Source organism: Ovis aries, chromosome 23 (assembly GCF_016772045.2).
Source record: "Ovis aries strain OAR_USU_Benz2616 breed Rambouillet chromosome 23, ARS-UI_Ramb_v3.0, whole genome shotgun sequence".
Classification (NCBI taxonomy): Eukaryota; Metazoa; Chordata; class Mammalia; order Artiodactyla; family Bovidae; genus Ovis; species Ovis aries.
Window position 1 is genome coordinate 32,002,208 of NC_056076.1, and position 28,000 is coordinate 32,030,207.

At 41.4% G+C, this 28,000-nt stretch overlaps 1 protein-coding gene across 5 annotated transcripts in view; it reads left to right on the forward strand.

The window, feature by feature from the left end:
• The window catches only part of ZNF521 (zinc finger protein 521), a 313,099-nt gene that overhangs the window by 258,964 nt on the left and 26,135 nt on the right, over positions 1–28,000 (forward strand). For all 5 annotated transcript variants that reach the window (XM_027960759.2, XM_027960761.2, XM_042239543.1 and 2 more), the window contains 2 exons: positions 21,336–21,467; positions 24,289–24,404. In XM_027960759.2, the coding sequence (XP_027816560.1) occupies positions 21,336–21,467; positions 24,289–24,404 (248 nt within the window). The remainder of the gene's footprint in view (positions 1–21,335; positions 21,468–24,288; positions 24,405–28,000) is intronic.

Genomic DNA, 28,000 nt, shown 5'->3' on the forward strand with positions numbered 1-28,000 from the left:
ACAACCAAGTTTTGCAGTTCGACATGAACAGGCTGTTAATAGAGATATCAAAATATAGGCTTGTGGTGGTTTCCTACCCAATCAACATGCAATTAGAGATTCTGTGGACACTCCCCCCCACCCCTGCATTACCTGTTATAGACAGAACACTGGGAGCTCAGTTTCAAACCTTAAGTATATATGTAATGTCAAGATACATGGGAGAGGAGCGTGTGTGTGTCTGTGTGTGATTAAATTGCCACAAAGCCATGCTCTTTATCATTAATAAATTTTATTTAGCAGTTTAGCTAGCCCTGTTTCAAAAATGTCTGTGCTTCTGGGCCTGAGCTCAGAGTCAGCACTTCGGTATAGACAGGGCATCTGAGTGGAAGTTGCAGCGGGCAGGGGTAAGCCTTTTGAGAATTTCCGAAAGAGATTCTGATGGGGTGGACATTAACATTTCATAACGCAGATCAAAGGTAAAGCGAAAACCCAAGGGCCCCTTTGTCACAGGCCCCAAACGACTGCCTCATACAGGAGCCGAGACGATTTCTTCAAATTATTAAAGAGATTCATTTCATATTTGTATGTATGTATGCACTCACTTCTTTATTTATTTAATTCCATACAAAGAATGTTTTTCCGAAGAGGACAAGCTTGCGGGCCACTTGCCCTGGGCTGGAGGTGCCAAGGTGAGCCTGCATGTTGCAGGGGACCAGAGTCTCCCACAGGTTTCCTCTGCAGACAAGCAGGCTGGACCCTTTGTCCTTTAGAGAAGCTTCTCGTGGAAAACAGCAGCCCTCGCCTAGCACGGATCTGTGGCTGTGGGCTCGGCCGTGTGGGGGCCTGTTGTGAATTCCATCGCTCTCCCCCCACCGCCCACAACAAGGAGGGCCAGAGAAGAATCCCACTGCCTCATCTCGAGCTGCCCTAAAACCTCAGGCTTAGGAAAGTAAACAGAATCTGATCACCAGATATTGGGTCAGACTCGCCTGACATCTGTGCTCTGCTCAGAAGCGGGGAATTCAGTGCTAATGAGAAGACCCAAGCCTGGGTCTCGGGAAGGGCGAGTCACGAAGGCTAACGAAAGGCCAGGTTAGCCGCTTAACACCAGGGACAGCATTGGGCGGCACACGGGATGCTGGGCATCTCCTTCTCTGCTCAGTGCTCACCAACTGACCAGGGGCGTCCCTTTGACTTAGAGCAGCTGGTCAGATGCCACAGCACTTGGTCAAGAGGGGAGAGACCTTGAGAGACTGGGATCATGCCGAGACTCAAGGTAGATATTTCACAGTCAATTTAGGAAATGTATTTTTGCCCTTGTTTTGTTCCGTTGCTGAGTTGTGTCCAGTTGTTTGCGACTGCCCACCAGGCACCTCTATCCATGGGATTTTTCAGGCAAGAATACTAGAGTGGGTTGCCGTTTCCTACTCCAGGGGATCTCCCTGACCCAGGGATCAAACCCATGTTTCCTGCATTGGCAGGTGGATTCTTTACTACTGAGCCACCAGGGAAGCCTCAGCAACTGTTAATTTCATTTCTAAAATCAGACTAGTCCTGAGAATATTTTGAAACTCTGTGACTTCTGGTACCTTCTGATTTCTAGAGGTTACAAGAAGGGGGCATTCTCAAGAAAAGAAACTGTGATTACCCACAGATTAGTAGGACAGTGTGGCACCAGAGGAGGCAGTAGCATCAAAAATACTTCATTAATCTGTTCTTTTTATCCCATTCCTTCTCCCTGAGACTTAAAAATGTAAAGTAGAGAAGAATTTCCAGGGAGGACTGAGCAGAAGTCCCTACCTGGGAAGCGGTAGCAACTGGATGTAAAATTCACAGGTCAGGATCTGGCCAGCATCTTCCTGATTGTCCAGAGAAAATGAGGTTGACCAGAACTCTAGCAGGCAGTAAGGCGACAGGGCTAGAAAAAGGGAAAGTATTGTTATTTTTTGAGATAGAAACAAATAGGACAGGACCGAACCCACAATTGCTTTTATTTTTAAATTTGGGGGCTGATCAGAAGTAAGAAAACTAGAAAAGAGGCACGCCACTGGAGAGGAATGGTATAAATTTGAAAAGGTCTCTGTTGACATGTTGAATTGTTTGGGAAAACAAAAAGAGCCCATCACACGCTCCTACCTGGTCTGTAGACTCAATATCCACTACAGCCCAGGGGCTCCCCAGGTCTGTTTTCTTCCTCCCACCCTCAATCTCTCCCTTCCTTTTTCGTCTTTCTCCTTCCATTCATTCATTCGACATTAATGAAAAAAACGCAGTTGTTTCGAGAGCAGACCTAGTCCCACCAGCAATGCGCCCCACCAAGGATTCTGCCCTCAAAGCTGATGTCTCATTTCTCTCTCTCTAGTCCTGCAAGACAGGAAACTGCTCTGGGGCAGCTGACAGAGTTGATGTGGAGGAGGAAAAAGGGCAGAATAGAGAGGAATAGAGTCAATATGTGAACTCTACAGAGTAAAACCCCTTGATATAAGGTATTTCAGCAAACGGAGCAAACATTTGCTTCGTGCTTAATAAGAAAAATAACCAATACTTACAGAGCACTTATCCTAGGCCAGGCATCCTGCTGTACACTTGCTTTGGAGCATCTCCATGGGGTCTCACTTCCCATTCCTATGGTGTGGGTATCGATAGATACCCCACTGGCTCGATGGTTTGGCTGAGGCCAGGTTAAGTAACACGATGAGACCGCACAGCTTGTTAGGGGCAGGGCTGGGCATCCCACCAGCCACTATCAAGTGATTCCAAAGCCTGTGTCTCTAAAATCACACCCCCATGTTTCATGGAGAGAGAGGCTTTACAGATGGTGTCTGTGATGACTTTTATAAACACTGTCTCTCTTACCCACTTTGGTGTAAGCCCACTGAAGCCTCTTGTAGAGGTCTATGTTTGCTAATAAGTTAGGCTCCCCAAAGTGCATGTCTTACTTATCAGGATTTTGGAAACATGACAGATTACAAAAACTGGACTTAGTCATAATGGTCTGTCTGCTGCTGCTGCTGCTGCTGCTAAGTCGCTTTAGTCGTGTCCAACTCTGTGCGACCCCATAGACGGCAGCCCACCAGGCTCCCCTGTCCCTGGGATTCTCCAGGCAAGAACACTGGAGTGGGTCGCCATTTCCTTCGCCAATGCATGAAAGTGAAAAGTGAAAGTAAGTCGCTCAGTCGTGTCCAACTCTTAGAGGCCCCATGGGCTGCAGCCCTCCAGGCTCCTCTGTCCAGGCAAGAGTACTGGAGTGGGTTGCCATTGCCTTCTCCGGATCTGTCTGCTATCAGAGGTCAAATCCTGCTTTAGAAAAAGATTTTGGTTTTCTGTAAGTTAAAAAGAATTTAGTGGCTGACCATTCAGTTTCTGAGTCTTCATTGGAAATGAATATTTAAACAATGTGCAAGCAGGCTTAATTGCATTTGTGACCTGCTTTCTTACATATTTGGGAGGGTAGAGATGAAGAACACAGAGTAGATGCATTTTACTGCCAGAGTGGAACTTTACACACGTACCAGGGGACCTTTTGGTAGTGTTTGTAATGTGCTGCTATTGTGATTTAGGAAAGAAAAATGCTACTGCTGGGCTTTATTTTCAACGGACTTTTTTAAACATCAATTAATGCAATCAAATGTAGTACAGGGAAATCTAACTTTTTATTTACATTTCTGGGGGCCAGGGAGGGTTTGTTTGTTTTTGTTAACTCCAGTCACTTGAGCTGTACAGTATACAGTTTTCTTGGTATTTTCCAAGTCAACGCAGTAAGATATATTTAACAGTCTGTGTGAAAATCTCCACATGCGGGAGAGAAAACAACCTTGTAACTGGTACCATTTGTTGGGAAACAAATGATTCTGCCTTGCTTCACACAGTTTGAAAATAGTGACTTTTGGTTTTTAAAAGCAGATTTAGTTAATAAAATGAATCATATCCATAATTTCTTCACAAATTAGTCAGATTTCTGAATGCCAAGTTTTGAATTCAATCTTGATAAATTCAAAAATAATAACCTAAAAAACAAAAAAGAGTGTCTTATGTTTGGCCTTAAACCTTCAGTTCAGTCAGTCAGTTCAGTCACTCAGTTGTGTCTGACTCTTTGCAACCCCATGAATTGCAGCATGCCAAGCCTCCCTGTCCATCACCGACTCCCGGAGTTCACCCAAACTCATGTCCATTGAATCAGTGATGCCATCCAGCCATCTCATCCTCTGTTGTCCCCTTCTCCTCCTGCCCCCAATCCCTCCCAGCATCAGAGTCTTTTCCATTGAGTCAACTCTTCGCATGAGACGGCCAAAGTATTGGAGTGTCAGCTTTATCCTGAACATAGGGACACAGTAAACTAAGTATCATAGATGATTAAACTAAAAACTTGGTTCCATGTTGAAATGTAATCATTTTCTTCCCGTAATCTGGAGCCTAGACCCAGACCTGAGCCCAGTTCTACCAGTTTACCCATCTAACTTTGAGGTATACTCTTCTAGGATTTGGGTTAACCTGGACCAGTCTGTTTTACTAGGCAGATTAACTGAGAATAGAAGTATATACACCCACATCATACGTTTTGAATGTTGTAAAATGCTCTGTAAATATAATGAGTTGTTATAAATATAAAATTGTCCTCAAGTAGAGGTCAATGAGAGGAAACTGTACCTTGTATTGGTCTTAGTATTGATAAGAACCTCCTTCTTCTGGTGAAAGTCTCTCTGTCGTGTCCGACTTGTTGCGACTCCATAGACTATACGGTCCTTGGAATTCTCCAGGCCAGAATACTGGAATGGGTTGCCTTTCTCTTCTCCAGGGGATCTTCCCAAACCAGGGATTGAACCCAGGTCTCCTGCATTGCAGATGGATTCTTTACCAGCTGAGCCACCAGGGAAGCCCTCCTTCTTCTGGGGGTATCCGAAAAAGGTGAGGGCTGGGGGAGCTGGGTTTCAATTGTGCAGACACTTCATTCAGCGTCTTGCACTTAAAAAGTCATGTTGGCCTGAGCACAAAGTATGATCTTTTGCAGCAGATGAGGTAATATGTAGACCTAATCGGGTGAGTTAAGGCCACAGTGACTACTTTGATTTGGAATTTTCCTGCTGTTATCATTTTAAAGCAGACTTTCTAATATTCATTTCAAAAGAGAGGTGCTCAGATTCTAGAGGCACAGATCTAAAGAGATGCACAGAATTCTCCTTTCTCATGCTGTTCCCTTTTGAAGGGGGTCCACTTGCTTGTGGGTGCATTAGGTGGAGTAAGAAGGCTCAGAATGGACTCGTCTGGCCGACATGCCATTTACAGCTTCCCCATCGATCACGTGCTCACTCGTAAGGGTAATGGGATAGTCTTAGTTACATCTAATTCTCTGAGGTTTTATTTTATTTTAAACGTTTTGGAATATTTAATGAAGGATGCTTGTCTTCCCATTCCGGGGAAGAAAATTTATTTTGTTAACTGAACATTTTCTCTAAATGTTTAAGTATCTATGCATGGTCAGTTATCGTGATGGGTTGAAAATGCAAAAATAGTGACCTCACTTTATTCATTTCTGCACGTTCACAAAAGACTAATCTATTATTTACCTACTCTCATTTTAATTTTGGAACTGTCTTCCCTCCAATATTCAGACAAAGGAGGACTTTGTTCATTGCTGATTCATATCAGACTGTTCGCCTCTATCTTACCCAACAGTTACTCTCCTATAAATGATACACTGTATTTACTTTTCTCCAGATTCTCAAATATAAAAACCCTCATGCTAATCTCTGTCTTTAAGAAATGAAATATTGCTGTTGATTTTCAGAAGTAAAAGAAGAGAAGGAGGCCCAGATATTACCGTGGGTCACCTTTTATCCTGGACTTTTACTTTTTCCTTTACTGACACTGATATTGACAAGTGAGCTAAATATGATTTGCTTTCAGAAAGGATGTTAGTTTTATAATTTGGGGTTTCAGATTTCTACTTAGATTGTTTAAGACAGCATTGTAATTCTGTGTTGACTGCATCACATCATACAGGGGGCAGAGAAAAGCTTTTAAATATATAAAATGCCTCAAGCTGTTGATGGGTATTTTAGTGACTTTTTTCAATAGATGTCCGTTTGTGTTAGGAAATTATCACCCTTCTTTATATCGACAGAGTATACAATATTTACATTTTTAGAATGGATCCTCAATTAGCTGGTTCAGGTCTTAGAAAAATTGTCATAAAGATAGGGGATTAAAAATTTATGGTGCCCAAAGCATCTTTATAATTTGGCATTATAGTCTTAGAAATATTTAATAGCTTTGCAGAATGTAATATAAGGAATTGCTATCTGAGAAAGAGCTGTCGTTAATTATTATGTCTCATTCTTCATTTAACAGAGACTCTTATTAACTAATCCATGGTTTTTGTTAGATCCATTTCATAGTCTTCAGCTTTGGTTTTTGACCTAGCAAAACACCTAGGAATATCTGCTTCTTCACTGTACTTCCAAGCTGAGTAGAAATAAGGCAGAAATTTTTGTTACAACATGAATCCTCCATCTTTCTTCCTTCTTTCCTTCCTTCCTCTCCCCCCCACCACCCCATTCCCTCCCTTCCTACTTTTTTCCCATCTCAGTAGATAGTAACTCTCACTACTGCTGCTCTTGACTGATGGGAAACAGACAGAAGGAACTAGAAATCAATATGATTCATTGGTTTGCCGGTAACATCTTAGCTTTAGCATATAGTGTCTAGATGTGCTGGTATGTCCAGACCAATGCCCAAGAAAGACATGTAGGCGAGGAACATAGTGAGCTCTTATTTTTCCATGTGGAAGCACGACTTTGCCTTATTTATTAATAGTAAGCCTCTTGATGAAAGTGGAAGTGGAGACTGGAAAAGTTGGCCTAAAGCTCAACATTCAGAAAATGAAGATCATGGCATCCGGTCCCATCACTCCATGGGAAATAGATGGGAAACAGTGGAAACAGTGTCAGACTTTATTTTGGGGGGCTCCAAAATCACTGCAGATGGTGGCTACAGCCATGAAATTAAAAGACGCTTACTCCTTGGAAGGAAAGTTATGACCAACCTAGATAGCATATTAAAAAGCAGAGACATTACTTTGCCGACTAAAGTCCGTCTAGTCAAGGCTATGGTTTTTCCAGTGGTCATGTATGGATGTGAGAGTTGGACTGTGAAGAAGGCTGAACACCAAAGAATTGATGCTTTTGAACTGTGGTGTTGGAGAAGACTCTTGAGAGTCCCTTGGACTGCAAGGAGATCCAACCAGTCCATTCTGAAGGAGATCAGCCTTGGGATTTCTTTGGAGGGAATGATGCTAAAGCTGAAACTCCAGTACTTTGGCCACCTCATGCAAAGAGTTGACTCATTGGAAAAGACTGATGCTGGGAGGGCTTGGGGGCAGGAGGAGAAGGGGACGACAGAGGATGAGATGGCTGGATGGCATCACTAACTCGATGGATGTGAGTCTGAGTGAACTCCGGGAGCTGATGATGGACAGGGAGGCCTGGCATGCTGCGATTCATGGGGTCACAGAGAGTTGGACACGACTGAGCGACTGAACTGAACTGAACTGAAGCCACACACTTAAGATATGCATGGAGTCCCATTTTCTTCCCAAATATTCCACCTAGTACATCAGGGAATGACTCAGGCACTTGAAGAAGTATAATTAGGTACAGGCAGGATAGAACTAAGGAATCAGTCTTTGTTTCTGAATAATAATAATAATTCTGTAAAGTCTCAAGCCCAGGCTCCAAGGGTTTCAGGTGACAGTTTAACCAAATCAATGGGCAATGGCCATTGGGAAGAAGCATCTGCATTGGGCATGGATGCCTTCACCGCTGTAAGTTGTGTAATCATGGGTGTTCCTTTCAGATTTGGCAGCTCAGCCCAACATGCTTTACCAAGGATGGTGTTCCTAGCACTTCTGCAGAATCATGAGATATGGGAAACTCAATTTTCCACTACCAATAGGCACTGCAAGCCAGCTAAGGCTCTGCTTTCCAGAGGGGAGGGGGTGCTGTCACAAGGGCAGCAGACCCTTAATCATAGGTAGGTAGTTTGATTAGGAAATCAGGGATGATGTGGACTAGAATAAATTCAGACTTTTTCTTATCAGGGAGAAAAGGAGGACCAGGTGGCCTGGAAGTATAAATAATTCTTTGCACATCAGGCAATGGCACCCCACGCCAGTACTCTTACCTGGAAAATCCCATGGACGGAGGAGCCTGGTAGGAGGCTGTCTATGGGGTCGCACAGAGTCAGACACGACTGAAGCGACTTAGCAGCAGCAGCAGCAAGAGACCTAGAGAGACAATAACTTTTGCTTTGCATAATTGATACTGAAATTGTTGTACTTAAGAGGGAAGAAACTTAAATGAGGGTTTGATAGGCCAGTGTAGTTTTATGGACATGGCCTTACGCCCCACATTTCAATGAAAGTGATCACTATGCCTTTAAGAGTAACTTTAACCCCCTTCTCCTCACACTATAAATAATCGAAATATTTAGATTCCCGAATGAGGAAGCTGCCAGTATGAGTGAATGAATGATATACGTAGGCAAACTTGGGGATGTGTACAAGCACACACCCAGCGACTTTAAATCTGAGCTTAAAGAACCAAAGAACTTAATATTGGATTCAGGAACTCTAGATTCTGGTTGGCTGTGAACAAAACGCTTTGCCTGGGTGGATGTGTTAGTTAATATCTCTAGTCTCAACTTTCTCATCTTTTCAACAAGCCCATTGTCTCCAAAACCCCTTCTAACCTCCAGCAAACATTCCAGCATTTAGCCAAATAAATCCATTCAACCAGGGCTTCCCAGGTAGCACTAGTGGTAAAGAACCCGCCTGCCAGTGCAGAAGTCGTAAGAGATGTAGGTTCGATCACTGGGTCGGGAAGATCCCCTGGAGGAGAGTTTGGCAACCCACTCCAGTATTCCTGCATGGAGAATCCCATGGACAGGGGAGCCTGGTGGGCTACAGTCTATGGGGTTGCAAAGACTCAGACACAAGTGAAGCAACTTAGCATACACACATACACTCACTAGGTCCTTTTGCCTACACATCCCTAGTTTATTGCTTCTCGATTTTACATGAAAAAACAAAAACAAAAACAAAAACACAATGTTCTGGGATCTTTGAAAACACATGAGTCAACAAATATAGTTTGGGGAGGTATTTATTAGAATATTTCTTAGGAAAAGGAGAACGCCAAACTGGGGTCAGCCAGCTCTCCTGTGCCTTCACAATCACGTTTCCATATCACTTTTCTGATTTCTGTGAGCACTGGGAGTATTATTTGCTTTTAGAGGGATGTTAATCACCTTACAGTAGTTTTATGCCATTCTCTATTTTTCTTCAGGCATGAAAAGCTTTATCTAAAACAGAGCATTGAAGAAGAAACTGTACATAGATTCATACCCTGTACATTTATTTTTCTTTAAGCGTGTCGCAGTTTTGTTTTTCCTTTGCTAATATATTTTGACACCGTATAGTTGTAGCCCGCTGTTCTCTTTAATTGCTTATTGTTATTAATTATATAGTGGTAACGGAGTTGGCTGTTTGAGCCACTTGGCTGTAAAGAAATTCATTTATCATTATTGCCATTGGAGCCACAGAAAATTGCCAGCATTCTATCCAGAGATGAATGTTTTCGAGCTCACATCCAGTAGAATTTTGAACATAGGTCAAGTCCTTAGGTGTTTTCTTTCTGCTGCTACCCTTTGGCTCTCCTCGTCTCTGTACTGAGGACCTCCATTCTCTCTTATCTTTTGTTTTCAGTCCTGGATATGCTGCCCTTTCCATGAAGTTCATATATTATTTTCAGCGCTCCACTGAGTGGCCTGTCCAAATAGTTGACTTTATTTCCTCCTCATATACCCTACTATCCATTTTCCTTCTTCAAATTTCTTTTATAATGCGAATAACATTCCTGCCTTTACAACTTTGTTATATGCACGTTTTATTTTTTATCACCTGATCGTTGTTGATTGATGTATAGTTGATCTACTATACAATTTTTTTTAGCTATTTGAAAAGAAAATCCATTTTTTAGAGAGCTATCATCTCATAGTAGACAACAGCATGACAGTGTGTGTGCCGTCAGTCAGGTCTGATTCTTGGCCAGCCCATGGACTGTCGCCCGCCAGGCTTCTCTGTCCAGGGGATTTTCCAGGCAAGAATACTGGAGTGGATTGCGATTTCCTACAGATTTGCAAGTAAATAAACTATTTTGTTTAAAACCGTTAATGCAGATTGGCCACGGGCTTAGGCCTCACCTTGCAATCAAAGTGATCACTACGCCTTTAACAGTAACTTTAACCCCCTTCTCCTTCACTATAAATAACCAGATGTGTTCAGATTCCCAAATGAGGAAGCTACCCATGGAATGAATGAATGAATGATGTGAGCAGGCAAACATGGGCATGCTTACTTGCACACACCCAGCTACTTCCGGTATCTGTAGGTTCTTTAAATCTGGGCTTAATTTAGAATTCATGACCCCACAGCCACATGTGCCACCGAACAGCCAGGCCAGCGAGCTCCTCTGCCTTCTGGCAGCATGACATTAAATTCACACTAGTTAAGCCAACTTAAATGGAGCCTCCTTGAACCTTCCTAAATAAAACTAGTGGCCTTAATTACAATTGGGCAATTTAAAGGTTATGGAGCTCTAACTAGTAGTACAGTATATCACTTTAATAATGCACAGGAAATTTTCTCTAAGGGGTGGCATCGTCTGATTAGAAGAATTCAGGTTTCACAGCACATTTCCAACAAACTGTTTTTAGAACTCTTATTGCGTTTACGGCGCCATTATCTTTTTTTTTTTTTTTTTTAATTTTTCAAGGCCATGTTTCTAAGGTCACACCAACGGAACAATAAAAATGTGAATCATTTGCAAATAACGAGCAGTACTGCAGTCTTTGCATTGCCACTTCAGACTTCCTTAGCACAGCCACAGACAGTCAGAGGGGCTTCGTGCCTTTGGAAATCTGAGGGATTCTGGCCCCATTTAGACCCTCATGCCCCATAAGATTTGACTTAAGCTTTGGTGCTGAATCCGGTCTCTAAACACCATGGTTGAGGAATAAAGATGTCATCTTCTCCATAAGTCATCAAAAGTATGTTTCTTGGAAAGATAATTTGCTTTGGAATTGCCTGGCTAATTTCTTTTTCTTTTTTTTTTTTAATATTTATTCAAGTATCTACTTGCATTTTCTGTCTTTGTTATCCTTTTTCATGGCATTTCTATAGTTAGTTTTATTTTTATTTATTTATTTTTAGGCCATGCCATGTGGCATATGGGAGCTTAGTTCCCTGACCAGGGAATGAACCCATGTCCCCTGCACTGGGCGCACTGAGTCTTAACCACTGGACCACCAGGAAAGCTGCCTGGCTAGTTTCTTGTCTTAAACCTGTTGGCACTAAAAACCCCCATGCTTGTTGGAATCTGTAATACTTACTGAAGCTGGTGGACTTCTTTCTTTAATTTGATTTGGAGATTTCTGTTTGTTTTGTTTCTAAATCATCAACAATAGCAACCTATCCCTTCTAGCAAGAATAGACAGGTTTTCGGTGTTGGAAAGACTTTCTCCTTCAGAGAACCGGTGGCCTTATGCCAAGATCTTAAAAAAAGAAGCCCCTTGCCATCAACTCAGCACAGAAACACACCTGATGGGGACTGTGTCTGGGGCAGGGCTGGCCCTCCACCGTGTGGAATTCATATTGACAGTTGTACCATCTCACCTCTCCAAGATGCTTTCCTGGCAGATTTAACTTTAAAGCAGGTTACACTTAGTCCATGCTGCATGAACTGTCCTCTTTTGACTTTACCAATTTAATTTTTTTGTACAGTGCTTGAAGGTAGATATACCTGTACTTCTCCCAGTGAGTCCCAGATGTGAGGGCATTAACAGTAGGTATTTCATATCAGACAAGAGAAATTTCAAGCAAAGAAGGTAATAAATGCGTATATCTGATTTAACCAGTGAGTTGAAAGAATAGAGCTTTGTAATATAAAAATACATAACTAGTAATAAAAATTGCTTAAAACATGAACTGTGGGGTCATGGATGTCTGCTGTAGAGACTCCTTGGTGACTTGAGACAAATAGAAGGTAATTATCCCTTCTTTCACATGGTTCTCTTTTTTGGTATATCAGAAATATTGAATGCAGAATAGCATTTTCCTTCTTGAAATAAGGGATAAGTTTGATTCATCAGTTTCCTGCCAGACATAAGTTGGCAAATAAGATAGTTATTTTGTTAATGCTTTATTTGCCAGAACGTTTTAATCTTATTTCAAAAAATAACGAAGGCAAGCAACATAAGGTGAATTTGGCTAGCCTCAGTGTGTCACATTGCAAAGGCTTTTAATGTATGAGGGAAAAGAGCAAACTTTTAAAACTCAATTGATTAATGAACAGTTGTTTTGCTGTTAGTCTCTCCATTCTGTTCAGGTGAAATTAGATGTAGGAGCAGCTAAGTATATATTTGCCATAGAGTCAATAAATATTCATTGAGTCTCAACTTTGAGCCTTGCACTATTCTAGGCGTTTGGCAAACATTAATACAAAACAGACAGTGCCCTTGCCCTCCTGAAACTTGCCTTGTAGCATGAATTGATGAATAACCCCAAAGTTCTTGGCACTCTCTTGGTACTAAGATGTCTGGGGTTGGCACCTGCCTCTCTTTAATAGGAGAGGCAAGAGCTGAAGTGTATTACTGAATTGAGAAATTAGGAGCACGCCATTTCCAATCATTTTGTTGTTGTTTTAGTGCCTAACTCTTTGCAGCTCTATGGACAATAGCCTCCCAGGCTCCTTTGTCCATGGAATTTCCTAGGCAAGAATACTGGAGTGGGTTGCCATTTCCTACTTCAGGGGATCTTCCCGGACCAGGGATTGAACCCCTGTCTCCTGCACTGGCAGGTGGATTCTTTACCACTGAGTCACCGTTGTATGTCTAATTATTATGTGATGCAGAAGTGAATGTTTTTAAACTATCTTGTATGCCCAGAAACTTTTCTGTCGAGGTAGAGAGCAGGAAGCCTGGAGTGCTGCAGTCCATGGGGTCGCAAAGAGGGACAGGACTGAACCACGGAACTGAACTGAGGGAGCAGAAGCGCACTAATGATTGGGTGATGAAAACTTTGTAAAAGAGAAAGGGTTACTTTCAAGTGAACATAGATAAGGGAGAAATAGCCTGTTCAAATAAACCAGACCCCTTTCAGTGGAACATGATGACGTACAGTGAAGTCAAAGCTTTACATAAGTTAATAATTTTTAAAGCAACCCTAGTTTCTAAGCAGAACTAGAGATTATATTTCAGATTTAGTGGGTCTCCATCCTCATTCCCACCCCGTCTTCACTCTTGCTTTTTCAGAGCTAACAGTATTGTTACTAAGAAGTACGTCCTCTTTCTTCTTTCCTTAGTTAAGAGTGTCTTTTGTTTGGGGAGTAGGGTGAGGAGGAGCTCAAAGTGATTTTATCAGTGCCTTACCCGAAACTGATGTTTGTCTTCTGTTTTTTTTTTAATAAAAACATTTGAGCCCCAAATCTTTGCCTTTAAAGCTACTTGCTGGCACTGTGTGATACACACTCTGGGCCTTCAGCTGCAGGGCCCATGTTTAGATTAGAGAAGTAAAGAAAGGGAAGCAGACGTGGGGGTAAAATCGGGTTGGAAAGGTATGTTTAGTCTGTGTGCTTCGCCCTGATCCCAAACTGGGGCCAAAATGTCGCTGCCAAGTCCCCACAGCTGAAGGGAAGCCACCTTTTTAGTGTGTTGTTTGTTTCATTGTTTATCATTTGAACAGCATTCCAGGGTTTTCTCTTACATGAGAATATTCTAATAACTGCTACCCACAACCGATAATAATAGCCAAGGAATTGGACGATATTGCCTCTCAGAGCATCTGAAATCCCACTGCCTACCTCTCCCATCCCATCCCACCTGGACCTCCTGCTAGTTTCCAAGCTGCTGATGTTTATGGGGCTCGAGGCCGCCCCTGGGCTCTTTAAAATCTGCTGGGTACAATGCAGCCGACCCCAGTTGAATCATTTCCTGCTCCAGCCCTGCTGATAATGAGAAGTTCAAGACAGGAAATAACAGTGTCAGTATCAGTGGCTTTGCTTATAAAGTCCAAAGGCATCACAGCCTTACACTGTTGGCCAAAAGCAGGTAGTAACTGAGTTCAGTGCAGGCCTGCGCCTTGTGGGTGTCCTTGAAATAAGACTCTAGCTGAGGGACTTCCCTAGCAGTCCAGTGGTTAAGACTCCACATTCCCAACGCAGGGAGCACCAGTTCTATCCCTGGTCGAGGAATTAAGATCCTTCATGCTGCACAGTATAGCCAAAATAAATAAAGACATATGATCTTGGGGAAAATGATTCTCACTGAGACACAAGGGATGTTCATCATTTTGCTTTTCTTGATGTACTTAAGGGTTAGGCATTTTGTGTGTGGATAGTCAAAGCTGAGGTACCGGATTACTCAAATAACTCAATTACTCTCAGGATTCCCAGTGCCCTTCCTGTCTTAATGGGAGTCTCTTGTTTGTATCACATATTCCTCTCTTATGTGGCACAGAAATACAAGCCAGACATTCTTATACTACCGTTGAGAAAAATCCCAGAAATTGCTGTGACAATCTTCAGGCAGCATTCATTTTCATGTTGAATTGCTCAAAAGAATAGGGTAGAACTTTTCAACTAGGGTAAGGCAAGTGTTAAGAGTTAGTTGCTCAATTGTGTCTGACTCTTTGCGGCTCCATGGACTGTAGCCCACCAGGCTCTCCTGTCCATGGGATTTCCCAGGCAAAAATGCTGGAGTGGGTTGCCCTGCCCTTCTCCAGGGGATCTTCCCAACCCAGGGACAGAACCTGGGTCACCTGCCTTGCAGGCAGATTCTTTATCATCTGAGTCACCAGGGAAGCCCAGGGTAAAGAAAGGGTTCATATTATATTCAGTACTCTCAACTGCTGCCTTACTTTGGGGGCGTGATGACTGATCTAGTGGCCGACCTTGAGGGCTGAGTAATATTCCCCATTGCCAGATTAGCACTCAGTGTGTTTGTGTTACTGTTGTGAAATATGTACTGTATATAACACAACAAATTACAGTGGCCTGAGCACTGTGGGCCTAGAAAGATGTGATGGCTGTGTACATGGCAAATTACAGTACAGTCAGCCTATTTTTCTCCTCCCTGGTTCCTAGGGTGAGCCAGCATAGCCGAGGGGTGAGTTTTGTCATGTGTGGCTTTTCTTTGTTACTCCTCAGACCCCTAGCTTATAAATGTGTGCTTGGAAATTAACTCAGGGAAGAGGAGAAGCCAAAGTATAAGGGTTGGGGGTTGGGAATTGGTTTAGGGCAGAGTTTTCTTGGATTTAAAAATATAGAGAAGGATGTGGTGGTATACACAGTCGAACTGGAAAAATTGCAACTGCAGGGCATTTGATTCCTCTGTTTGGATTCCAAGGGCAGAGTTGACTCTCACTCAGATCAGAGCTTTTCAAGGATGGCCCCATGCCACGTGAGGAGGTACCAGGAGGGGTTTCTCGCTTTGGACTTTAGCCTGTAGATTTATGCAGTGAAAGAGGCTGGAGGACCCTTCTGGCCAGTCTCCAGGGTAGACGGGAGAAGGAGTTCTACTTATAAACCGTTACAAATTGGTCCTCAGTAATGGCTGCAGTGTTGATCAGACGATATTAGGGGTCCCCCAGTGATTCCTGGGATAACAGCTGCATGTAAGTCAACCACTGAACATTTGCTTGTAGCTGCTCTAGATTTTTGTTTTTATTGAAGGAAAAGGAGTATAAACATGGGACACACAGTCTGGAGGCTGCTTAAAGGGCTTCTCTTGTTGAAAGCTTGTATTGAAATGTCAGTGTCTTGTATTCCGCTAACAATTGCCGTGTTGGAGTTTATAACCTGGGCTGTGCTTGAATGGTAGCTCTTATTTTTTTCTGTTACAAAATTGGCTGATTAATAGTTGTGTTTGTCCAGGTTTTATAAATTGGAGAGAAATTATCATTCCCCTTTGAACTGGCCTTAGAGGAACAGATTTTGTTCTTGGGGCACATGATTATAGTAAATGATTATCACGTTCCCTACTAAAGGCAATGAGGTTGCATTGCAATTATGTATTCAGATTCTTTCCTTTGCAACATTTAATACTGGAGTAAATATTTACATTAGAATCAGTCTCTTCTATGTAGACTTGATTCCTGTTTACATTTATGTTCACATTTAAACGGAGATTAACAAATGGAAATAATTATTTTAGCTGAACTTTATATACATGTGAAATGATTTCTCAGTTATACCCAAACCATCTTTGATCAGGCTTTAAAGCGGTTGTTGACCAGGACAGAAAGTTGCTGGCTGCCAACACGTTCTCAGTGGTAAGAGCTTCACTCTTGCCTTTTCTGACATCAGATCCACAGTACTGGTGGTATGCATGCTCCCTTGCACCGGGATACGAGAGAGGGGCATTTTCTGTTTGTTCTGAAAAGGTATGGGTTTATATTGAAAGCTCCATATTCTTTTCATTCAGTTGATAATATGCATAGTGATGTTTCTCTCTCTCTTTGCATGTGCTTATTTGTGCTTTCACATGTATTTGGTTGGAATACTTTTCAGTCTAATGTTCAGAGTTGGAGTTTTTCTATACTTCATAATATCGCTCATTTTCTGTCTTTTTGGCATTTAAAATTTCAGGGTTGTAGTCAATCTTTATTAGTAAGGTGTAGAAGCGATCGGGCTTCCCAGGTGGCACTAGTGGTAAAGAACCAACTTGCCAGGGCAGCAGACGTAAGAGATGTGGGTTCAGTCCCTGGGTTGGGAAGATCCCCTGGGGGGGGCGGGGCATGGCAACCTACTCCAGTGTTTTTGCCTGGAGAATCCCATGGACAGAGGAGCTCAGTAGACTACAGTCCATAGCAAAAAGTCAGACACCACTGAAGCGACATAGCACACACATAGAAAAGATAGTGTTTTTATTCTTTAATTTTCAAAGTAACCTATAAAGGTAAATTATGCTTATTATAGAAAATCTGAAGAATATAGATAAGAAAAAAAAAAGAGGAAGAAAAATCCTGAAGTTTCTTCCATAGATGCCCCCTATCACTCTTAATAAAAATATAGGGCTGTTCTAGCCTATTATGTTCTTAATGGAATATTGTAATGGTTATTAAATCAGCTGACTCAGAATCTCTTTTTAATAAATGAGTCAGACTGTATTATCCAATTACTGTCAGCTGCTACCTTTCCCGAGAGCAGAAATGGTTACCCCAATCGAATTTTTTAAGCTTTTGTCATCTTTAGGAAACAAGGTGAGACTCTAAGACTTAAACTGACCCGAAGTTGGAGGTGTGGATGACGCCCCCTCATAAGCATGGACTTTTAATGGAAACCAAACCATGGTTCCTCTGGGGCATGCCTACAGTGGCTCAGATGGTAAAGCGTCTGCCTGCAATGCAGGAGACTTGGGTTCGATCCCTGGGTTGGGAAGATCCCCTGGAGAAGGAAATGGCAACTCACTCCAGTACTCTTGCCTGGAAAATTCCATGGACAGAGAAACCTTGTCGGCTACAGTCCATGGGGTCGCAAAGAGTCGGACACAACTGAGCAACTTCACTTCACTTGACTTCATGGTTCCTCTGTACCATTCTTAAGGACCTACCAGACAGGAAGAAGGAAGGAGGGAAGCTCCGTTTTGAAAAGAAACAGAGCTTAGCTCAGCTTGATCCCCCAGGACTAAGAGTGTTTTCGAAATTCTTTGAAAACTGACACTGCCCTTAGCCACACTGTACACATGCAGAATGATGGCAGAGTTCAACGGAGACTAAGTGTAAACTTCTGAGATTCTTATTATAAATAAGTTTAATTAGTTGCCAATTACCCTCTCTCTCCCTACTTCAGTTTTTTAAAGTACGGAATGAATTATGGTAACCAGTTATGAAAATGTTTTGAGTTCCCCTTTCTTTCCCTCATTCATCATCATTTGACCCTGTGATGATAAGTAAGTCTGAACATGGGAATGAGCAGAGAAGTTAACAACAGCAGGATAAATGGGTGGGCATGTCTGATGTCTAAATCAGAGCATCCTGGCTTCTGCTTGTCATTTGCTGTGTAATCATTCAGATATATTTTCTCTCCTCCTCAAATAACTAGGACAAGTTATTTGTTGGAAAAGACCTCTAGGTAACTTCGAAATAAAAGGCAGATAGAACTTCCAACATTTTTTTTAATATTATAATGTGCTTTTAAACTATAAAGAGTTCTGAAAATGCTGGATGCTGTTGTCATTATCATTGCTATAAGTGCCCTCTCAAAGCATGAAATTCATGAAAAGGAAATCTGCACTAATAATGCATGAATACTTTATGAGCACGTGTCACCTTTTTGTGAATTCACTGGACTCAATTTTGATTATTTAACATTTTGTGACCAAACTTCTCTGTTCTTAGAATGGGAAATAAATAAAAAATGATGAGGACATTTTCCTTATACTATCTTATTTATTTTTCCTTATATTATTTTGCTAAACAAAATACTCCTAGTCCTGAAAGATAACATCACATTGAAGATCACCCTCAATTGCATAATTTACATTATGTTCACGTAACAGTCAATCATTTGGAGAAGGCAATGGCACCCCACTCCAGTACTCTTGCCTGGAAAATCCCATGGACGGAGGAGCCTGGTGGGCTGCAGTCCATGGGGTCGTTAGAGTCAGACACAACTGAGCGACTTCACTTTCACTTTTCACTTTCATGCATTGGAGAAGGAAATGGCAACCCACTCCAGCGTTCTTGCCTGGATAATCCCAGGGATGGGGGAGCCTGGTGGCTGCCATCTATGGGGTCGCACAGAGTCAGACACGACTGAAGCAATTTAGCAGCAGCAGCAGCAACAGTCAATCCTTATTCCCAAGAAAACTCATCAGGCCTACATACACGTGCATGTGTGCTAAGTCCCTTCAGTCGTGTCCGACTCTTTGTGTGACCCCGGGGACTGTAGCCCCCAGGCTCCTCTGTCCATGGGATTCTCCAAGCAAAAATACCGGAGTGAGTTGCCACTTCCTTCTCCAGGGGACCTTCCCGACCCAGGGATCCAACCCACTTCTCCTATGTCTGCTGCAATGGCAGGCAGTTTCTTTATCACTTGTACCACCTGAGAAGCTCCAGGCCTATATATTTTCCTCAACAAATGTTGCAAGTTCAAGAATTCCGGAACAAATGTGGGTACCTCCTCAGACTCACAGACCACATCTTGGTTCTTGTGCAAAACACATAACTTAAGGATGAAATTAGAACTCTTAGTTACCGTCTTACTATCGCAAGAAAGGTATGCAGCATTGAGGAAATAGAAAACATTTAAATTGGGCAAGCATTTCTGATGGTTAACTTACTGACCCAATTCTCTACCATAAACAGTGTTTCTTATACTACTAAATATCCAAAATTTAGGAAAGTTTTGGTGCCTTTAGGATTTTAAAAAAGAGAGAGAGAAGGGAACAGATGAAAAACCCTTGATCTTATATAATCCCTAAAGCTTTTTGTATAACCCCTTGTCATGTCAGTATGCACAATTAAACTCCTTCTTACATAATTATAATCAAGGAATTTACTGTGCCACCCAAATACAGAGTAGGTTTTTATCTCCTGTGAAATGTAGACAGTACTGGGTGGCTTAATTAGTGCTTTGCTTCTCTTTTTACAAATTCCAATCCTCTGCTTCTAAAGACTCATACTTGTGTGAGAAGAAAGATTAGGAATACAAATAGAGCGATTTTACTCCTAGTTAGCTAATAATAATTCACTTTGTAATTGGGCCTTTATGTTGCCAGTAATATCAACTGCTGAAGGATTTCTGCATGCCTCTTGTGTTGACTCAAAGGAAGCAACTTTGGAGTGTAGACTCATAACCTCTACTGTGGGAATGTATTCTTCGTTCCCTTGACCTAGACTGTCTGACGCAGATATTCCTTAGCAGCATTTCTAATCACTGCAAATAAGAGAAGCTAAAAGTATAACTTGATACCATTTCAGGTTAGACTGAAGCCGCTTAGCCCTTACTTTTCTTGATGAGAGTCTTGGGAGTAATTGGTTTCTGACATAGTATATCTGCTAAAATCATGGACCGTGAGGCCAGGCTGCCTGGGTTTAAGTTCTGGTTCCACCAAGAACTGGTCCTGTGACTCAGAGCAAAGTCAATTCAACCCTCTGTGCATCATTTTTCTCATCTCTAAAAGGGGAATAAGAGTAGTTGTTGTTGTTAAACTCAGTGAATTCAGTCTTAGAACAATAGTGTCTGGAACACAGTAGGCACCAAAGCAATGGGTTGTTCATTCTCATGCTACTGGTTTTCATTTCTTATAACTGAAAATTGAAACAAGTTAGAATAATCTTTAAATGCATAATTTCATAAACATTTTGATTAAAAAAAAACATACACATGATGTTATCTATTTACAACACAAACTTTTCATTGTATATAATAACTGTTATTACATTGAAATATTTTTCTACCATCTTGTTTCTAAACTATCAAAGAAAACTCCAGGACTAGTCAAAAGTGAGCCTGGAGCTCATCAAAGTGCCTTTGGAGAAATACAGGCAGAGTCTAGATCTGGGGGGTAAAATTGAGACTGTCTTATAAAATAAAGGGAACAATGCACTCAGAAGATATGGAGGATAGGCGTGCCATTTGGGAAAATACGTATAAAATACTGTGAGCATTAATAATATTTCAAAATTGCCAGAAAATCTTAGAAGTAGAAAAATCTGTGTCAGTGGGAAACCACTAAAAAACAGTATGGTTGGTAATAGAAAGCTCTAGAACCTTCTTGATAAACCAGAAGATAAGCCTGGGAAAGTAGTTCATTCTTCTGTGGGCCCTTTGTTTTAGAACTTTGGAAATACACAGCCTATAAAATCTTGATTGGAGAAGGAAATGGCAACCCACTCCAGTATTCTTGCCTGGAGAATCCCCATGGACAGAGAAGCCTGGTGGGCTACAGTCCCTGGGGTCGCAAAGAGTCAGACACAACTGAGCAACCGAACATACATAAAATCTTAATAGAGGAAAGGAGATGCCTCATTACTGACTGACCAATTATACTTTCAGAGCTTAACACACACCGCCGTGAGATAAAACCTGCCTTGTGACTATCGTTCGATTTTAAATTCCATAAATGTTTTCAATTGATATAAATGCATAAATAATGTGAAATTAACTAGAACCCATATATACTACTAATCATTGATTTTTGGTGGAAAGAGTTTAACGTACAGAGTTATAGGTGAACTCACTAGTCTGTCAAAGATGTGATGGGTGTCAACTTTTCTGCTCACGTGCTTTCCTTGACAGATGAAGGGCTGAACCACGAATGCAAACTTTGCAGCCAAACCTTCGACTCCCCCGCCAAGCTCCAGTGCCACCTGATCGAGCACAGCTTCGAAGGGATGGGCGGTACCTTCAAGTGTCCCGTCTGCTTTACAGGTAGGAAGATGATTCTGGAAAACTTGGGTGAGGTTCGTGGCCACATCACGTCTTTCCTACCAAGGCATACTTCCCACTGATGTGGCCTTTTACAGATCTGACTGCTGTTCAATTTAGGGAGAAGATGTTTGATTTCTGCTGATTAGCACTATTGATTGCTGCCTACTTTAAAGGCTCAGACGGTCAGGAAGGTTAACTGTCAGGATGAACAAATGGCATTTTAAGTTCTCTCAGAAGTTTGCACTCTTCCGTGTCTAAAATGACATCCATGTTCCGTTCACTTTTCTCCCCTCAACGTTAAAAGGTTAGCGAGACAAAGGGAGCTTTTTCGTAGCAAGACGTGAGACTAAAAAGTACAGCCGTGTTGTCAACACATGTCTGTTATTTAAACACAGAGAATTTTATAACATTTCCCCATATGAAATTTAAAGTCATTATTAGAACCCTCCTCCAATTCTTTGAACTAAAAAACAGATTAGATGAGGTTTTATTTCCTGTGAATATCAGTTTGAGCAAATTCGGAGAGATAGTGGAGGACAGAAGAGTCTGGTGGGCTGCAGTCCACAAGGTTGCAAAGAGTCAGACATAACTTAGTGACTGAAAAACAACATTATGTTGACACTTTTAAGAAGAAATTTTAATGAGATGCTGTAACATTACAGTTTTCAGCAGAAGCAGCAGCAGCAAAAAAAAAAAAAAAAAAAATCAGAAACTGTAATTTGAAGCCCATAGGGGTTGAAATATGATCACACACGTTTCTGTTGCTCCTGTAACAGTGACAAAGTTATTTTGGAAAATCCTTTGTGATCGTTTTGCCTGTGTCTTGGACTCATTGTTCAAACCCCTCAAGGCTATGTGCCCTTCTTATTTGTCAGGAAAAGCAAAACAAAACAAAAATATATCCTTCTCTTAAAACTGCCTTCTTGGTTTGTGGAGCAAAATTCCAAAGCATTGATTATTAACGTTCACTGCATTCAGCCTGTAGATTTCTGTCCTGTGATTAAATAAAGAGCGAGAGGCCGTGTTCCAGTTAAATACTACCAGACTGTGTTGGTGGTTCTGTCTTTACCATTTGCCTGTGAGGCTCCTTCATTCAGTAGTTGCATCCCATTCGGCCACTCCTTCTTTTGGAACTATTTTTTGATTCCTCCAACTTATTATTTAGAAAAAAAAAATGTATATATATATATATATAGATAGACAGATATACCGGAGAAGGCAATGGCACCCCACTCCAGTACTCTTGCCTGGAAAATCCCATGGACGGAGGAGCCTGGTAGGGTGCAGTCCATGGGGTCGCTGAGAGTTGGACACGACTGAGTGACTTCACTTTCACTTTTCACTTTCATGCATTGGAGAAGGAAATGGCAACCCACTCCAGTGTTCTTGCCTGGAGAATCCCAGGGATGGCGGAGCCTGGTGGGCTGCCGTCTATGGGGTCGCACAGAGTCGGACACGACTGAAGCGACTTAGCAGCAGCATATATATATATGTATATATATATATATATATATATATATATATAGGGTTAGGGTTTTACTCTAACGTACTATTTGTCTAAAGATCCAGTGCTTCAGGAGTCTGACTTCTTTATAAAAGTTCATAGTAAGTGTTCCTAAGGAGGACTGGTCGTAGATCTCTTCAGGATTAAGACCCCCTAATAAAATAGCCCTTTCATGTTATGGCCGGGAGCCTCGTAAAACATGCTACGTTAGATGGAGATTCATTGCAAATCAGTATCAAAACCCCATTTCTTTGGGTTGATGTAGGTAAACAAAAATGCATTAATCATGAACGGTCTGCTTTCCTGAACTGACAGACCTAAATTGTTTAGTGTATCTTGAAGTAATTTAAAACAAACAAACAAACAAACAAACCCTCTTCCAATATAAAGCATGTTAAGTGCAAGAAGAAATCTGAGCAATGTTTAAAGTAATGAGAAATATGATTAAAATGTATGACTCACAAGAATAATATTCTAATATTTTAGGTTGGCTGGTAATTAGAATAATTTTAATGATTAGAATAGAGTCAAAGTCAAATGCCAGCGTCTTTAATAAGTCCTTTCCCTGCCTATACAGATTAATATTGTAGATGTAAACTTTTTTAGGTCACAGTACACCAGGCATCCATCAGAAGTCAGTTCTCCCAACCCAAACACTGCCTCTGGCATATACAATTTAATTATTAATAGTATGTCTCCTAGGTAAACTGTTACACAGTCTTAGGGCCTTGTTTTGTAGTCATTAAAATTGAACATGTTTATATTATTGAAACCCTTGCATTCCATGTGTAGGCTGAGTTGATCTTAAAGTATCCAAAGAGAATTTACCTGCCGTTCTGTTTCACATTTATAGACAGTGCCCCAGAGTAGCTGTGGGATATCATTTTTAGCATTAACACATTTAAATAGAGAACTGTTTGCTAGCTGTAACTTTAGGCAAATATCATAAACTGGGTTTTGGCATCTATGATTTTGTAACCTGTGGGTTGCTGAGAAATAAGAGTCATTTCTGTTCAGACAGTGCTGTGCGTTTGACAATTTTCATTTTAAAAGATTTATGGGGAGCAGGGCCACGATAAACCTTTACTTTGGAGCTGTTTGTGTTGAATTAGGTGCTCGGTAGAGTGCATCTTAACAAAAGCCAGAGACCCAACCCTAAGTATGTGTGACATTGCTCTCCCCTGGACCCTGGCAGTAGTCACACCCAGAAGGCACTCCATTCAGTCCATTCCTCTGCCGCTGTTCATAGGGAGCCATTGACGGAGGGCATTTTGGAATGAAAATAACCCCACGCTCACTCTCCTTTTATCATTTCAGTGTTTGTTCAAGCAAACAAGTTGCAGCAGCATATTTTCTCTGCCCATGGACAAGAAGACAAGATCTACGACTGCACACAATGTCCACAGAAGTTTTTCTTCCAAACAGAGCTGCAGGTAATGTCCCCATGGGGAGGCCTGGCATTGAACTCAGTCGCTCTACTTATAGGAAACAAGGGCATTTTAAGTCTGGATACACCGTATCACTCACCCTGGGCCACCATGATGCTCTGTATGGATTGGGGCAAAGGGAAAATTAGAGGCTGGATTAACAGACACCAAAGTCATTTTGCCTCTGGCTGCTGTCAATCATAAAAAGAACTAGAACAGACCTATAATTGGACCTTCTGACCCAGTGTGATAGACTGCAGGGTCAGGTTTATTGGACTGTGGGATCATTCACCTCATTCGTCAGAGCCCATTCTCCCAAACCCTGTTTTATTCATGTTCTGTTCCCACTGGGCTTCAAGCTGGCTGGATGTCCAGGTTATTGTTGTCCTGAGGGGCTTAAAATTGGAAGGGAGAAGGGAAGAGAGGAAAGAAGCTATACTCTTGTCCAATATGTTTTTCTGCTTAATGGGGTGGAATCTTTATTATTTAGTGGCAGCCTTTGGGTACAAATTTTGGCACCCAAAGATGTCAGCTTTGAATCTTGCAAAATGTGTGACCTTGTGCTTGTCAATGATGTTTCTGAACCTCGGATGTGAAGAAATGATAGACAGATGTAACATTCACAGGGCTGTTGTTAGGTAAAATGAAATAAAAGCTCTGAATATGGGGTATAAACTCTAAAATAGAATAGAAATGTTTGGTCAATTTGATTATTCTTAACAATAGGCTGGTATCAGTCAGAGACCTGGATCCTAACCCAGAAATGTCACTTATTATAAGGAAAATAAATGTTTTTTCTTCTTACTTCATCTGAAAAAATGGGTCTACTATATATCCTCATTTTTCAGATGGAATGAGATAAGAGTAATACTTTTTTTAAATTAAATCTTGTTGGTGCCTTTGGAGGACAATGAATTAGAATCCAGTTATTTCATTATTGTGAGGATTATTATTAACCGTAAAGTTATTTAGACATGCACTGGAGAAGGAAATGGCAACCCACTCCAGTGTTTTTGCCTGGAGAATCCCAGGGATGGTGGAGCCTGATGGGTTGCCGTCTGTGGGGTCGCACAGAGTCGGACATGACTGAAGCAACTTAGCAGCAGCAGCAGCAGCAGGGTAAGGATGATGGTTTTTCCTTTGGTATCAAATTCCCTAAATAACCAGAAGAGGGTCTGATGTGGTTGACATGGTTGAGGTAGGACTAAGGGACCCAAAGCCCCACCCACCTTCTTCATCTCCCATCCCATGCTGTGGACCCCAGGGCAGCTTTAGAGTTCCTTGGGCTGTAGGGAAGCCATATTTATGTGATTTTTTTTTTAAATAAGGAATTTATAGTTTATTAATAACATCTCAGTTTTTCTCCTATCAGTGAACACATAGCAAATAAAGACGTAAGATAAATACATGGAAGAACAGGTGATGTCATTTAGTTGTTATGAGAGTCAATGCACCAAAGTTAATGTTGCTATAGCACTTTTCATCACTTCAAAATAGAGAATTCTACTCTGTCACGTATTTGTGCATTGAATACAGAAGACAGACCAAGTTAGACTATTATTTAAAAGTACATTTCATTAAAATAACCTACATTTCTATTGGAAAACATAATATTCTTACTGCAGTATGTATGGAAGGGTAAGTCCTTTGTGTTGAGATTTTAAAGGATATGGCCAGTACGCCTAATGCTGCTGTTAATTAATATGTAAACTGTGAAGCAGAATTCCTAATAGTTTAAAATCAGAGTTGTAGAGATTCTATAGAGACTGGCTTCCTGCTAGTGTTCTTGGGGGAAAGTTTGCAACAAGTTCACTTTTGTAGATTCTAATGACAACCCTAACCCTAACTGAGTGGGCTTCCCAGGTGGCTCAGTGGTAAAGAATCTGCCTGCCAAGCCAGAGATGGGAGTTTGATCCCTTGTCGGGAAGACCCCCCTGGAGAAGGAAATGGCAACCCACTTCAGTTTTCTTGCCTGGGAAATCCCATGGACAGAGGAGCCTGGCAGGCTATAGTCCATGGGGTCACAAAAGAGTGGGATATGACTTAGTAACTTAACAGCAACACGACTACTGAACTAGTGGTCACTTCAGTGTCTTTCATAAAACAACCCCACACTCTGGCAGTGGTGACATGTGGTACATTGGCTAGCAGACAAAAGTAAGCAATTAAAACATTCTCTGGACTCCAGGTTTCTTTCATAGTGTATTTTGGAGTTTCATGGACTGTACACTGTACAGTCTGTCCAGTAGTGTATAGACCAGGGGTTCTCTACCTCTTTGATAGCAGGATGCCTTGACACTTAAAAATTATTGAAGACCACAAAGCACTTTGATTTACATGGGTTACTGTGTACTGAGGGGCTTCCCAAGTGGCGCTAGTGGTAAAGAATCCACCTGCCAGTGCAGAGGATGCAGGAGAAGTGGGTTCAATCCCTGGGTCAGGAAAACCCCCAGGAGTGGGAAATGGCCACCCACTCCAGTATTCTTGCCTGGAGAATTCCATGGACAGAGGAGCCTGGTGGGCCCTAGTCCACGGGGCTGCAAATGGTCCAACACGACTGAGCAACTGCGCACACTCACATTATGTGTTGATATTTTCCATAGTAGAAATCGAGAAACACTTGAAACACAAAAATACACAAATTTGTGATTCTATTAGCTGTCAGAGAAATTATATCTTCACATGTCAAGTAGCCCTTAGAAAATGCCACTGTACACTCATGAGATAATGAGAGCATAAAGGGCAAACAGTGTTTTAATGTTATTATGAAAACAGTCTTGACTTCACAGACTCCCTGCAAGGATCTAGGAGACCCTCGGAGGTCCCCGAGCCACACTTTGAGAACTGCTGGTATAGAAGACATAGCGTAGAACACAGAACTCAGTTTTTGAGTCTTTATGACCTTATGAGGTCAAACATCTCTCACAACACCTCTGATTCATTCATTCACGTTGTGATCTGAGCCAAAATAAGACTTCTTTCACAATCCGAAGCTGTAGACTTACTTTTCTAATCCCACCTCAGAATCATATATATTTGGCCTTGATGTGAATACTCAGGCCCAAAATGTGTATCACTCCTTTGATAAAACAGTATTTATAGTTACTTAATGTGTGATAATTATTACAAAGCTAGTATCCACAGTCATTGAGATATCTATGTAGGTCTGTTTTCTAAAATCTTCAGTAGTAACAGTGGCTTTTAATTTCAATACATTAAGGAAACTGGATCAGAGCTTACTTTTTCTAATTTTGAGACCTTTTGAATCTTTATGATTTAAACTTAGGGGCTCATAGTTCTGTGCGTTTGTCTTCATTCCCACATCACTTCACACCCGTGCTTAGAGGATGGAGTTAATATGACTTTAAAATATTAATTTCTTTTAGTTTCTATATAGAGAGTAGTTAAAGTATACTAAAAAATACAGTTTTGTTAATTTATAAGAATAAGGGAGGAAATCAGTTGAAATTGAGGTGACAAGAGAAAATAAGATCAGTAACCAAAATAATAACCGAGTAGAAAATGGAAGCCCTTTTACCAGCCCACAGTATTTCATTCCTTGGTATGGAAAATTAAGAGATTTTAAAATTGGCCCATGTCAT